The following is a 15,597-nucleotide window of genomic DNA, read 5'->3' as shown; positions in this document are numbered from 1 at the left end:
GGGGGGCCTGGTAGGAGTTTTTCCATTTGGCATTAGGCTTTTTGGTTTTTTCGCCTACCTCGTAGCAATCGTCACAACTTTTTGTGGTATTGGTGGGTAGGTTAGGCATTGGAATAATGTGTTGTGGTGTGTCGAAGTGCTAGGTGTGGCCATTGCCTATGCCTTCAATGTTTAGGGGTATTCCGTTAAAGGAATCTGGCGGTCGTGTATTCTGTCCGATGCCTGCTTGGCGGGAGGCCATGGCACGACCCTCGGTGACAGCAGGAGGTGAGCCTATAGTTGGATCAGCATCAACTGGCTCCACCTACTGGTGAATAAACCCACTTGTTTCGATCCAATGCCTAAGCCAATACCTTTTCATTGCTGTAATCAATAAAGTTGTGGCCTTTTCTAGCCCATTAACCTTATATCACGTGTCCTTGTGTCTTCATTTCACTTCGCGGGGTCGGGTCCTCGAACCACAACTACAGTCTCTACACCTCTGCCATAGGCTTACATTAGCATGCAGCATTTTTAGACTACATTGAGAGCAAGGAATATAAGATCAAACCCACTCCATCCCCTGCCTTCTATCTCCACAATTTACTGTGTGAAACTGTCCCCACCCACCCACCCTGGCTTGCTTCTTATACTAGAGCTTCATCCACTTTCGCCAAAAGGGGAACAGATTATAGCAGTATTTAGATTCCCTATTACAGTGAATGGGGGAAACACAGATTATTGTTTTATACAGAGCAACTAACAGAGGATGGATCCTGCAGAAAGGAATGGCTGGATGTGAGTGAAAGGAAAGACAGTGGAAGGTGACTAGTTTGCACTGTGTGTGTGTGTGTGTGTGTGCGTGCGTGTGTACGATTTTGCTGACTTTCCTTCTTGCAGATGGAATCCCCTTAGTACAGAGAATGTAATATATGATCAGAGAACTGTGAGAAGAAGGTGGGTGGACTGAAAGTTTTTCTACTCGCTGGCTCAGTCTTGGGAGACATACAGTTAGACACTTGACAAATGTGGGATGGTGCTTGAATTTAGATTTGTTCATTTCTAAAAAGAAAGATATCATCTGCCCTGGAATCCCTTTTTAATTCTGAGCAGATGAAGGAAGGCTGCAGTTTTATGACCCAGGGAATAGAACAGATGAAATCCTGGGCTGTTTAGATCAGCACCCTGATTGTGGAAGGCAGCATGGACAGGAGTTTATGTATCCTACAATGATTTTTATAACCAACACCCTCACCCACCCTTCTGATGGTTGGTCTTCATTTTCCAGAAAGAGGTCTAGAGGCTTACATCATGAGTTTGGTTTCTGTGCAATGAAGGTCACTGGAAACTGGTGGCTTTTCTGCATTATAAGGTTTATTTGCACACACACGATAGAAATCTCATGACGGTAACACTATGCACACCTTCCAGAAATGATCTGCAGCAAGTAAGTTTCTGTTGCAACACTTTGGCTGAAGGATACCTAAAAAGTTAGAGTCATTTATATAACAAAGAAACTGGTTTGACCATCTCAGCAATACTTTTTTCTGCAGAATCCAATTTCAAGATCCAATCACAGCAAGAGGGAACCACAACTGCCCATTTGGTCCAACCAAGAAAACTAGCAGATACAAGCAAAAGATTCTGATACGAAATCTTCTAATATGAGTATAACACTTCACCATCCTTCTTCCAATGTAATTCAAATGCTTGATATGTCATTCTTGCAACTTTCTGATTACTCTCCTGCCCAGTTTCCACTGCCACCACCTCTTCCAGCTAGGAATCAGAGTGCACTACAGAGTGTGTCTACAACAGCGTCCCACAAATGGGGAAGACATTGTGCCACTTACTCCAAGACACATGCAAACTAGTTTCCTGTGATGTCTGAATAAGAATCAGGAGGAGAGGAAGGGGAGGGACATGCAGGCAAACGGCTCATGCACTGTTAGATAAACTGTTCACTGACAGATAAACCATTATTTGTTGAACCGACGCTATCACATCTGAACCTTCCAACATAACTTCTAAGTCAGCCTATGTTTCTTTTAGTCAGGCTAAGCCAAAGAGTTACGGTTGGCCTGTGCTGCAGCAGCTAGATGCTGAAATCCAGCATCGCCTGAGCTCTGCGAGTGTGGCTTTCTCCCGATAGAAGTGCAGAGTGTTTGAGGACCAGGACATTCGCGGGGAAACCAAAATGGCTGTTTACAAAGCTATTATACTACCAACCTTACTGTATGCTTGTGAAACATGGACCACGTATAAACGCCATCTCCAACTCCTCGAAAGATTCCATCAATGGTATCTCTGAAAAAATGTACACATCACTTGGGAAGACAGGCAAACTAATACCAGTGTACTGGAAGAAGCAAAGATCACCAATGTTGAAGCAATGATTCTTCAAGATCAACTTTCGTTGGACTGGTCATGTTGTGCGGATGCCTGATTATCATCTTCCAAAGCAACTACTCTATTCCGAAATTAAAAATGGAAAGTGTGATGCTGGTGGTCAAAAAATAAAGCCTGTCTCAAGGCAAATCTAAAAAAATGTAGTATAAACACCAACAATTGGGAAACACTGGCCTGTGAGTGCTCCAATTGGAGAACAGCCTTTACCAAAGGTATCATGGGTTTTGAAGACACTCAAGCTCAGGACGCAAGGGAGAAACGTGCTAAGAGGAAGGCACAGCTTAGCAAATCCACACCGTGATCAACTCCTGCCCGGAAACCAATGTCTCCACTGTGGAAGGACATGTGGATCCAGAATTGGCCTCCACAGTCACTTACGGACTCATTGTTAAAACCATGTTTTTTGGAAGACAATCTTACTCGGCTACGAGTGATCACCAAAGAAGAAGACGACCCTTGAACCCTTATTTATGAACAGAATTCAAATCCTCAAACTAGGATCCTTCAGTTCACTGTTTCTCCTTCCTTGTCACTCTCGGTTAGAAGTCAGTCATGCAACTTGTTTAAAATTCTCTCCAGGGCAGAACTGACTGCTTACAGTTAGCAGAAGAAACCTTGTTTGGCACCAAAAACAGAGTTACAGTCACACCTGATACCTAATACTACTGGCAGCAATAAAATTACAGCCTGACATTTGACAGTTTAAAAACTAAAACATTCCACACAAACTGCATTGACCCTTTCATATGTACTCAAAGCCACATGTCCAAGCTGATGTTTCAGTTCCAAATTAGGTGGCTAAGCAAAATATGCAAACAAAACAACTGCAATAAATTATAGAGCTCTGAAAGTACCACTGCAATTGCACAAATCAAGGTCAGACATGCTAATGATTAAAAGCTGGAGAAGCAGCAGCATCTTTGCCTTTTCCCAATTGACAATATACACGTCAAAGTCAATTCCCATGCCAATTGTAAAAACTGATTTATCTCACTGTACTAAAAACACTTATTGTAAGACATCTGCAAAAATGTTTGGAGGCTACCACATTTAACCTTTATTTTCAAAGGGTAAGTTACTTAATTTTGTAGACTGCACATTGTGTAGATTGTATTTTTACAAGAAGAAAAGAAAGACAGAAAGGAAGGAAAAGGAAATGATGTATTTATTCATTCCAATTTATATCCAGCATTGTAGCCTTTGTGACATCTAAGATGGCTTTAAAATTTGCTACCGTAAATGTTATGAAAAATTTAAAAAGTGTTTGTAGCCAGGAACTTTATTGAAACTATGCAACTCTTCTCAATTTAATAAAGTGGTAGCTAATCTATCCCTTGTCATTCTCCAGAACAGCTTCTCTCACACAAGTGCTCATGGAACGCTATAGTTTATAACATTATAGAATCACACAATATAAAAGAGTGTTCGCGAAATAACAGGAGACAAACAGACCAGCAGTACAAAGATTAGCAGTATTGGAGGAGATGGAAAAAAGACTCAGTCCTCCCAGTACAGGCAAATCTACAGGACCCAATTTAGGATTTGCTTTTAAACTCGACTGATGAATAAAGTCAAGCCAGTTTGCAATTGTACATAATGAATGAGAAACTGAAAATACTCCTCCTTAGAACATAAATGGTAGCACAGCAAGCTGCCTTTCATCACGGTATCAAATACTGGAAGAACTGTAAGTCTTACTTTTGTCACGAGAGGGAGCTCCAGTTCAAGTATTTCTTAAATGTGAATTTGAGAGTGGAGATGCAATGTTTTGTCCAGCAAGAATAAGTTAACAGAGCTACTATACCGATAAAAAACAGAAGTTACAGACACTTTCTGACACCATGTTTGTGATAGGTCAGGCAACAGTACCTATAAAACTAGGCAAATATTACATACTTTATTTTTAACATACATTGTTCTTTGATGCGACAGTAGCACTGAGATGGGGGAAAAGATATTCAGAGTTGTACAAAAAAAGTAGATAGGGAAGATCTTGATTTGGAATCAAGCCTAAGGGTTGTACTGAACTAGCTTCTACCTCAGAGTAGGCCCATTGAAATTAACGAACCTAAATGAGCCACATCCATTCACTTCAGTTAATCTACCCTAAGTAGGATTAACATTTAATATCACCCTAAAAGCTGGACCAGGAACTTCTGCAGTGCAAGTCCCAACTATACACATTTTTATACCCATGGCCATTTTTTAAAATTATCTCCAAACTGTTGCAGACAGTGTTTGTTTGTTTGTTTGCTTGCTTTACTTTCAAGACCCTTATTCAGGTCACCTAAGAGATTTCTTTTTCAGATATGGGATTTATACCCTGCTCTACAATAAAATAAGACTCAAGAACAGAACGTATTTCCCATTGGGAGGGGGGAGCAGGTCCCTGCCCTTGTGATGCTGCCACTGCCAGGGCAGAAGAGGAGGTGGTGGTGGTGGTGGTAGAGGAGGTGCCTGCCCCTTACCCTTGAGGACTTGTTCTGGGGTGCTTAGGGCAGGTTTTACATAGGTCTTCTGGATGCTCGTGGCCCCTGTTGTGCTTTCAAGCAGCATGTATTGTTACAGAGTCTTGGGAGCCAGGGTTTATGGGTGCCAGATTCCCCTAAATCCCAGGGTCTGATAGGTGTTAGCATTTAATCAATGTTTCGAGTGTTAAAATTGACTTCCAGACACTGGATTCAGAAAAGCATTAAAATACAGTGCCAAGCCAGCTTCCCTTGTTCAGGAAATCGCCTGGGAGATCAGCCATTAACAAAAGACAAAGGGAAAGTAATGGGCCATTAGGAAAGCCAGAGAGAAGGGACTCTGTGCCAGGCAGAAAACAGGAAGGGTCCCTCCTCGCAGCTCTAAGTAAGTTTGGAGACAAAGCAGAGTAGGGTTCAGGAATGCAGTTGACCATGATGTGAGCTGAAGGTTGGAGTCTGTAAAAGGCAGCAAGCTAGAGAGAGGGTCAGAGCCATGGTAAGTATGCCTGGGACCCCTGAAATCTCTCATCGCTCAGAGATTAGGGTGGCATGCAACAGTACTTTGTGAGGTGCTTTCAATAAACTTGTATTTTTGCATTTCCACATAGATGCTGTATGATCTGGAGAGGGGGCGGCACAGCCGGTGTCTGTTTGGGATGCTTTTGGGGCCATGGAGTGTACTAGTGATCTTCACATCTGCTTACCTGGTTGTGCTGTTAGTGTGGTTGTGCAACTGGAGGAGTGTGTGGTGGTGCAGTCAGGGTGTGTGGCATGTACATGCAGAATGTGCTCTGTGTTTCTGCACTGCTTCCCATGGATTCTCTCTAAGCAGCCTCACAGTCTGCACAGTTAGGAGGGCTTGGATCCTATCCACCCTGTGTGTCAACAGGTGGCAGCCATTTCCATGGTGACAGTGGCGTTCTGTATTTCAGCAGATTTTTCTATTCTGCTGGGTTGGTGCCAGTTCAGCCATCATTTCTGCCTTCCTGAAGCTTCTGAATGGACTCAGGATCTGGAATACTTTATGGCGGCTTAAATTCAGCCAGCATATATTAAGCCCGATTCCCATGTTTAGGATTGCCCTGCCCGCTAAGATTCAAACTGGTTCACAGCATATCATATTAACAACTGCACTACCCTGCTGTGCTTAATCCATTTCCATTTAAAATCAGTGGGCTTCAAAACATGCTTAAGTTGGCTGGACCTCTAATTATCTACATTTGTTGTTAATTGTCCAGGCAGGCAGCCCCAAGTGAACAGCCCTGACCTCTTTCACTCTCAAGGCTTGAGATTATCCAGACATTTCATCTGGTCCTATGGTTACTTGGAAATATATACGTATAATGAATTATACCTATTAAAATCATTTAAACTGCTTCTGTTTAGAGATGACATTACAAAGCCAATTGGATTTTTGTGAACCAACTTAAAAACTGTATCCTTGTGCACCAGTATAGTGAATCTCATTCTATATTGCTTTTAAATATATTTATTTCCCCTCTGTTTTCTGGCTAGCTACATGCAGTCCAATAAAGCTAATGGGACTCTGTTATTTCTTCAATATCCAGATAGTAAGAAAAAAAGCAAATGCTATTACATGGGTAGGCAAGCTAAGGCCCGGGGGCTGGATCTGGCCCAATTGCCTTCTAAATCTGACCCGCAGACGGTCTAGGAATCAGCATGTTTTTACATGAGTAAAATGTGTCCTTTTATTTAAAATGCATCTCTGGGTTGTGGGGAACAGGAATTCCTGTGTGCAGTCAGAGTACTGCAATATAAAAGTACATACTCAAAAGTGCTCTGGCATGACTTCTGGAAAAGTGGTTGGGAAGTTGTAACTAGGGTTTCAAGCTTTAAATAGGTTCATTAAATATTTAGGCTGCACTCCTATGCATACTTACCTGGGAGTAATTTCCAATGAATCAATGGGGCTTACTGAGCAATCATGTATTGGATTGCACCGTTAGTTAATTAATTGCTGAGGATGGTGGAAATCCATCAGAGGGGCAAAGATTAAGGAAACACTTGTTGATTTTTCAAGGCTATTTTGATTCTGATGTGTTGCTGGAAGCTTTCACCTACTGAATTACAACTCACTTTTTCCTTTAGTAGTTCAAAAGTTACTGTAAAAGCTAGCTTGTGGGAGTGGGATCAAGGGTGTACCAAAAGAGTGGTTAGATTGGGGACCAAGGGCACAGGCCGGGGGGGGGGGCACAAAAATCATGCCCCTCCACTCTGGCTCAGAGTGGCTAGGAGCCTATCTGCCCACTCTCTGTGCCAAGGGTGCAAAGGATGGGGTGTGTGTGTCAATACAGCTCCTTGCCAAGGGCGCAAGGGAGCCTAGGTACACCTCTGGTGGAGACAGATTAACAATCTGACCAGATGGGCCACAAAGGTTCCCCACTCCCCGACCATGTTGGCATGTCCATGTCTCTTTTGCCAGGTGCAGAAATGTGTGTTTGCTCTCACATCTATTCTGACATAGCATCAAAAACAGGGGCATACAGGTCTGCAAAGATGGAGTTGGGTAACAGAGAATAGTGGTAAAAATGAGTCACTATGTAGACCTGGAATGGGGAATCTATGGCCTTTCAGATGTTGTTGGACTACAACTCAAATCACCTCTGACAATTAGCCAATCCATGCTGACTGCGGCCAAGGTGAAATCTAACAATATCCAGAAATTCCCCATATCAGAGTTTAACTATTACTCCTACTCCTACTCCTACACTACAGTTTGAGATACAATGCCCTATCATTATTATAAAAACAATAGGGCATTGTATCTCAAACTGTAATGTGATGGTAAAAGTTCAAGGCACTGTAACAAATACTACTGCAAAATTAGTGTAATTTCTCAGTCTTGTCTTTATGGGGGAAAATGTTTGGTTTTACCTTACCAATATGAACCTTTAAACTTTCAAGATATTTGGACTGCCATCTATTTTTTGTTTTGTTTTGTTATAATATCTTGGGCTTCTGAGTAATTGAACAATTAGGGTGATTAATTGCATGCTTGCAATAAAAACAGACGACCAGCAGAGATCCCTTACAGGCTAAATATTTTGAGAAAATTCTATCTGCTACTAGACATAACAAATGCAATCAACCTAGCATGCAACTTGAAGCTGGTTGAATGGATGCTTGCTGGTTTGCTCTGGAACCCAAACCTCCTTAAAAGAAGCCAAAGTGTTTAAAAAAATAAACTCAAGATGGAGAGCATGGGGGAAGAGAAATATTGACATGTGAAGCTGATATTATCCTAACAAAAGAAACACTGTTGGCCCTTTGGCCATTTCATTGTTCAAATCAAAACAGCAAGACTTGGGAGAGTACATACTAGCTAAAGCGTTTGCCTCTGAGTAATTAACTGCTGCTGGGTAAGTTACAACGCACCAATAGGATATTTCTCAAATGCACATTTTATATCAGGTGGTCAAGCAAGCTGCGTTTATACAGCACAACACAAAATCTAGTGGCTTATGTAAAATTCAGAGAAAGTCAGGTTTTATTGTTTACATTACAAGATCAAGTTTCTAACCCATGGGGTTGTGAAGCAAAGCATAAAGACACAGGCAGTGTGATAAAGTATGAGAAGCTAGAGTGGCTTTAATTATTTATTGGACTACTACCCTGCCCTTCAAAAATATGTGACTCACACAATAATATATTCAAATACAAAAGCTAAAACTTGCAATAGCAAAAACTGGATAAAAACCAGCAGCAGAGATAATAAATTTTAAATTCTAGAGAGTTTTGGGGGAAGGGGTCTTCATTAGGCAACACAATAATGCAAATTACAGGGGAGGGGCATCTCTGAAAAGGGATGGGGCATCTCTAAAAAGACACCTACAGAAGAGCTGAAAACATGAAGCCTAGTTCATTTGTTTATAGGTAAATCTTCAGCTCCTTTTAAATCCCTTCACATCTTAGGGCTGGGGTATGTACCATCACTTTGAATTTGACTCATAAATAGACACTGAGCCAGTGCAACTGTAATGCCCAGTCGTTTTAACTATATTCTAAACCAACGGAGGTTTTCCAATCTGTCTTCAAATGCAGTCCCATATACCACACATCCATTCATTTATTTTTCAGTTGCTAAGCCTGCTCTTCATTGTAAATGATCCCAAAGCAGGTTACAACATATAACTATATAAACCACAGCAGGCCAACACTAACAAGCCAACCACTATCATAACGCATTGACAAAAAGTTAGATAAAAATTCCAAAACATTTCACAATAGCCCAGCTCAAAAACTGACTATATTGCTTCAATCTCTTCAATAAGCCTAGGCAAAGAGGTGCCTCCTTAACTAGCACTAAAAAGCTAACAGTGTCAGCACCAGGTAATCTTCAACAGGGAAAGCATTCCAAAGAGAAGGGGCCACCACAGAGATGGCCTTTTCTCGCATCACTCTACAGGCAGACTTGTATAGAAAGAGGTATTTAGGTCTGATCATTTTTTATACATCAACATTAACACATTGTATTGAGTGCTGCAGGTTCCGCAGGACAAATGTTATGTGGTTCCAACCGCCAGTACTTCTCAACATCCTCAGAATTACATCAGCTACAGTTTTTAAACCATATGCAGCCCAAAAAGCACTTTACAATAATTCAACTGGGAAGTTACCATAACATGCGTTGCTATGGCTAGGCTACCTAACCAGGAAAGGCCATCACTGACAAACTAGTAATTGGAACTCCTTGCCACCAGGACCATCAAGGACAGCACTGGATCAAGGAGAGCCCCAAGAACATGAGCTCACTCTTTCAAGAGAACGAACCTATCCAGAACAAACTGTGTATCAAATTCCCAATCAGAGAACCAGCAACACACAGGTAATCTAACCTGAATGTTACCAGTCCAGAGCATAGATAAGTGAAGTCAAACTATTAATATTCCAAGTAGAGTTGCATGTGGTGCATCACCTTAAGCTTATAAAAAGGATGCCATTCCATGGAAGCAACTCACACCTCAAGTGACACAAGTTGCACCTAAGTGTCTACACTCTCTTGATCCTTACTTGTATCAGAAAATTTTCCAATGTGTGCTGACCCGAGTTACTGGAAGACCCAAATCACTGAATGAGAGCAATTTTAAAAGAATAAAATCTTTATGGACTACTGTGGGATAGCCCTCCATCAAAATAATGCTTGGGTCAATTAAAAGCCCTTCCTTATTGAGGCTTTACTTAGCTTCAGGTTGTGAAGGAGCAAGAGGCAACAAAAATAAGCCAATCATCTCAGTCATTCCCTACTGTTTCTTCACTAGCAGAGGGCAGCCCATAAGAGGCATATCATGAAGCCTGCAGGAAGCAAAGGAAAGTGGAAAGAGCAGACTTTGGTCATTTCCTGTAAAAAGAGCCTGACTGCAATGTGCAGAGAATAACTTGTCTTGGTAGCTGAGAGCATTTGGACCTTTTCACAAATGAAGCAACCCAATCTTTTAAAAACAAAACCTGTGTTTATATAAGCTAGCTGCATGAATTCTTGTTGGGCAAATTAACTCTGTGATATGACTCAATATGTAGGGAAATAACTTTAACCATTTCAGTTGCTATGAGTGTTTCCATGATTTACAAAGCTCTCCTTCAGGCAAGAGCTCAATGGAGACCAAGAGCTGGGAAAATCTATATGCTATAAATGAACCAATATACTATCTTTAAAGGAAATTGTTGCTAAAAGAAAAGAACATACACTTGCTTCATTAAGCAAATTATTATTTGGAGCATATTATTTGGGACTAAAAGCAAGACCTAGAGATGTTAGACTGCTCTCCCCAAGCTTGAAATATGTGTTTCTTTAGTATTTAAATTAACTGGCAACTAGTGCTTTAATTTCTTTTGTGTATAGAATGAAATATTGGCTCCAGCAATATTAGTACTTTGTAGAAAAAGGTAATGCGTATCTTGAGAACTGTAATGCATATCTTGAGAACTTTAACTTTTCTTGCCTATTGTTTTAGATAGTAGAATTGAAGTGTATCGCACTATTTCATTATTTGTAATAAGGGTGCCAAGAATCTATCATCAAAGTAGTACGGAATTCCTGTCGCCTAGGCAGCCCAGGCCCCTTCATGGATCACTGCCTTGCCGTGGCGAAGGGACTTGAATAACTCAGAGAAGCTATGAACTATGCCGAGGAGGGCACCCAAGATGAACAGGTCATAGTGGAGAGTTTTGACCAAACGTGATCCACCTGGAGGAGGAACCGGCAAGCCACTCCAGTATCCCTGCCAAGAAAACTCCATGGACAAGGATGGAAGTGAAAGCTGGACCATAAAGAAGGCTGATCGCCGAAGAATTGATGCTTTTGAATTATGGTGCTGGAGGAGACTCTTGAGAGTCCCATGGACTGCAAGAAGATCAAACCTATCCATTCTTAAGGAAATCAGCCCTGAGTGCTCACTGGAAGGACAGATCCTGAAGCTGAGGCTCCAATACTCATGAGAAGAGAAGACTCCCTGGAAAAGACCCTGATGTTGGGAAAGATGGAGGGCACAAGAAGAAGGGGACGACAAAGGACGAGATGGCTGGATAGTGTTCTTGAGGCTACCAGCATGAGTTTGAGCAGACTGCGGGAGGCAGTGGAAGACAGAAGTGCCTGGCGTGCTCTGGTCCATGGGGTCACGAAGAGTCGGACACAACTAAACGACTAAACAACAACAACAAGGCAGCCCAGGACTTCCAGACACACTGTCTAGGCTTGTGCCCTTAGTAGTAGTGTCCAATATATTTCCAGCGAAAAGTAGTAAAGTTCAATTCCATACACATACTATTTTGTGTGGAGGAGGATGAGAGGATTTTCACAGCACAAATCCTATCTTTGCATGTCTGCTTGGCTGTATTCTCCATTTTGCTCATGAATCCAACTCCCTAGTAAGTGTACTTGGGATTGCACCCTCAGAATTGAATAAACTTGAAAGAAGGGCAGCTGCTCATAAAATGTGCACTTATTCTACCACCACTTCTGATAAACAGATTCTGTAGGTTTTCAAAATGGTACAAAATCTGTAAAACCTTCTTGACCAGAAACAACAGTGGGCATGGCCACCCTTAAAAGGTACAGGACAGATCACACTGCACACACCCCAGTTCTTTAATTTTCCCTTCTGTTTCTGCTGACCCCTCTTCTCCATGACAGTGGTGGTGGTAAACCCTCCTCGTCCCAGATTATTATTTTTTGTCAGTTTGGGTACATGTGGTTTTTTTTATAGCAGTGGTAGCCTCTCTGCTTGGAGCATATCATAATCCGAATGATATGGCTAATCAAATGGCAATGATGGTTACCAATTACCCTGCTTCAGCAAAGAATATTCAACTAGATTTTCAGATCCTGTTTGAAAGAAGCTGCAGTTGCAGGGACTTTCAGGGACTTTAGGCACAAAAATTGGTGATTTGTATCACAGTTACTTCCAGTAATTTGATCAAAACAAAAAGTTATGTTATGCCATTTTATGACATCATGCTATGTTGTAATATTTTTTCACCTGGTTTTTCCTCTGCAAATAGTTACACTGTATTTTATAATATACTGGAAGCCATATGCCTGGTAATATTTTGCAGCTTCATACAGGCAAATAATGTTTTACTTATAAGCAAAACAAGATGGATGAAAAAGCCCAGTTGAACACATTTACAAACATAAACATTGATGAAAATAAAGATGCAAATCCTCACTCTTACCAGAACACACTGATCTAGTTCCAATGTATCACAACAAAGTAGAACGTTTTCCCCCTACATCAGAAATGGAACGGGAGTCAATGATGTTAACTACTTGCAGAAGAGTTATAATTATACATACAATATGAATATTTATTTAGTAGAGAGACTTCCTTATTAATATTTCATAAGAATACTGGCCATCCAAGCTACTTAATAGATTTAAACTTTTAATAAAGATTCTACTGAAAAAGACAGTATCTGCTTGTTTATTTCTGAGCAACACTCTTGAGACAAATGCCTCACATCCTCCTTGACTTCAAGACCTGTATCATTAACATTGTGATTTTATTGTTTTGCATGATGATTGCACAAAATACAGTATCTGGCTGCCACGTCTCTTAATTCTTTATTTTCTTGGAGTTTTATTATTTTGGGGCTCCAGTTATTCTCAAGTAAGAGAAGATCTCTGGAAAAGACACTGGACAGAGCTTGCTCCTTCCAGTCACAATTATTTTCTCTGTACACATTTAGGTATTTATTCATGTTCTCCTCACAGGTATGTTTCTGTGAAGTGCCACCTTCAGTTTGGCTTGCTGTGATAAAAGCTACATTCAAAGGAGAAGTGTCTGTGATTTTATAAATGCAAGGTCCATAGTCTAGAACCTTGGTGTTTGAATGCAGCAAAGGAAAACAAATATTCAACATACCAGAGTTAATGCATGTCAAGTAATTAAGGTAATCATGTCCACTTTGGAATACGTTTTCCTCAAGGGCTGGTAAATGCTCTCTGCTCAGCAGCTGTCTTCTCTGATGGGCAGCAAATCCGTCAAAGGTTCTTTGTCGAAGTTCCCTTTCCAGCATTATTGATTCCAACTCCTTGTCTGCAAATGCCCTTCTTTTCCTCATTCTCTCACTGAGGGTAGAAAGGCAATGTTCTGTTTCCTGGGAGGGTGGACTATTTGCTACAACAAGATCCAAAGGAAAAGGACAGTTATTGTGCAAAGCCTGGCATTAGGTGCTTTCAAACATTACGCATTTCCTTTACAGAAAGCATTTCACGCGGTAAAAACGGTATTACTAAGAAACCTGTGTGTAAGTTGTCAGATCACAGGTAATAGTTGCACGTGCCAGTCATTAACTGTTTGTACACGTTGTATAGTTGAAAGTGTAGCATAGTGAAAGTGCACCCATACGCTTGTCACATACAACAGCTAACAGCTAACTACACCAGTGTATTTCATGTGTAGATAATATCATACGTAATTAAGACATCTGAAGCAGCTTTTGTGCTTAAATACAACTGACACCAATAAAATCAAGAACACTCAGTTCATACTCAAATCAGTGGCACTTAGGTATACTTAGCTTCTCTGGAAGGCATCCAGTATTCACTCATGAAATGTAATGTCAACCAGAGTCCTTGACTAGAAATGCCATTGTTACACAATCTTTTGATGTTTTTTAAGGGTTTGGAGAGTCATGCCTAAAGAGGTCTTCATAGGTAGATGCTTATTTATGGAATGTGTCAGGAATATAAAATAAACATTCATTTCACAGCTATAACAACTTATTGTCCTATATCAATACCACATTTTTTAATGGAATACATTAAAAGGGAAAAACCTACTAGGTTTGTTTCAAGTGTATTTCCTACATGCAGGCACATACCTTCCGGTGAGTGTCTAGCCAACAACCTGGCAGTCTGCTTGGTCTTGCAATAGAAGTTTAATCTGTGGCCGGAAACTGAACATTCACTGCTCCTCATTCCTTTCTTAACCTATGCAATGGCAAAAAGAAGAGGACATTCATCAACACCATAGCTATTTTTGCTTACTAACAATGTCCATGCTTGCCTGCTAAAATAATACTGAAAACATTCAAGCTATTTGGAAGCAAATAAGAAAAGCTGCATTATGATCAAAAGACAACTTTTCCCCAGGATGCATTACAATTATATAGTTAACATTATTATTGCTGTTATAAATATATATAACATATAACATGAGCTCAAAGAAAGGGAACTTGTCTTCAATAGCAGTAAACCAATTACGGTGCCAGGCCCAGACAGCTCCACTAGCACCCAAATTAATTTAAGAAGCTTAAACTATTTACACTGAATCCATCCCATTTAAAAGTTAAAGCTACTCAGCTTTGATCTACATGAGGCAAAGCTCACTAAAGACTGGGACTTGTTTTTATCTGAAACGCAGAACCAGATTCCAGTGACTTTCTCAGGAAAAGGTGCTTCAGGAGAGGGCAGTTTTAAGGTTACTTTCCTTACATTATTCCTCAGCTCCACATCCTCCCCGTTTGTTCTTGTGTCACTTAGAATCATAGAACCGTAGAGTTGGAAGGGACCTCAAGGGTCATTTAGTCCAAACCCATGCAATGCAGGAATTGCAACCAAAGCATCCATGACAGTTGACCATCCAACCTCTGCCTAAAAACCTCCAAAGGAGAGGAGTCCACCACCTTCCCAAGGAGTCCATTCCAATGTCTAACACCACTTACCGCCAGAAAGGTCTTCCTGATGCAGATGCTTTATTTTTTTTGTTCTGGAAAAGCTTACTGCCCTATAAAGCTTGCATGGGCCCAGAAGATAAGCAAAAAGTACATCCCACTGCCCAAAGCACACACCAATGAAGCGAAAACTAAAGCCAGCTGAACTTACAGGAGCAAATTCAGCAGCTGAGGCTTTGTGCTTTGCTACAGGAAAAAAAACTTCACAGCTGAAGATGCTCCTGCATTGCAACGAATAAAGGCAAGGTGGGGGGTTTGCCTCTGGGGCCCTGCTTATACTGTACAGGGACTAGTACGTTCTTAGTTTAAACAGCAGCTATTCAACTTGCCAGAGTTGCCCATACTGGCAAATGTGGCCCTCTGAGGGGCCCCCACATCCCATGCCCTGAGGCGTTTCCGCCATTCCCCCACCCGCCGCCTGAGAGGATTTCTTTAGCCATTACTAACCGTTCTGCTGCTCCGCCACCGAAATTAATACAACTCAATGCTGAAGCAAGTTGTCCAGGTAAGTTTTTAATGTCTCACATTATTATTATTTTTATATTTT

General features: G+C 41.1%; 1 protein-coding gene across 15 annotated transcripts in view; it reads right to left on the bottom strand.

The window, feature by feature from the left end:
* LOC310846337 (doublesex- and mab-3-related transcription factor 2-like) overlaps positions 1 to 15,597 on the bottom strand; it is a gene marked incomplete at its 5' end in the record, with an annotated part of 76,263 nt that overhangs the window by 60,095 nt on the left and 571 nt on the right. For 10 of the 15 annotated variants that reach the window (XR_014565254.1, XM_083742676.1, XM_083742675.1 and 7 more), the window contains 3 exons: positions 12,549 to 12,602; positions 13,238 to 13,492; positions 14,199 to 14,307. Coding sequence is in view for 11 of the 15 variants with exons in the window: in XM_083742676.1 (XP_083598802.1) it covers positions 12,577 to 12,602; positions 13,238 to 13,492; positions 14,199 to 14,307 (390 nt within the window). The other 5 variants (XR_014565256.1, XR_014565257.1, XM_083742668.1 and 2 more) reach the window with 5 other exon arrangements.

Source organism: Podarcis gaigeae (genome assembly GCF_964106915.1).
Source record: "Podarcis gaigeae genome assembly, chromosome: 6".
In the NCBI taxonomy this organism is placed as follows: domain Eukaryota; kingdom Metazoa; phylum Chordata; class Lepidosauria; order Squamata; family Lacertidae; genus Podarcis; species Podarcis gaigeae.
The sequence above is the reverse complement of the archived record's forward strand: the minus strand, read 5'-3'. Positions and strand labels throughout refer to the sequence as shown.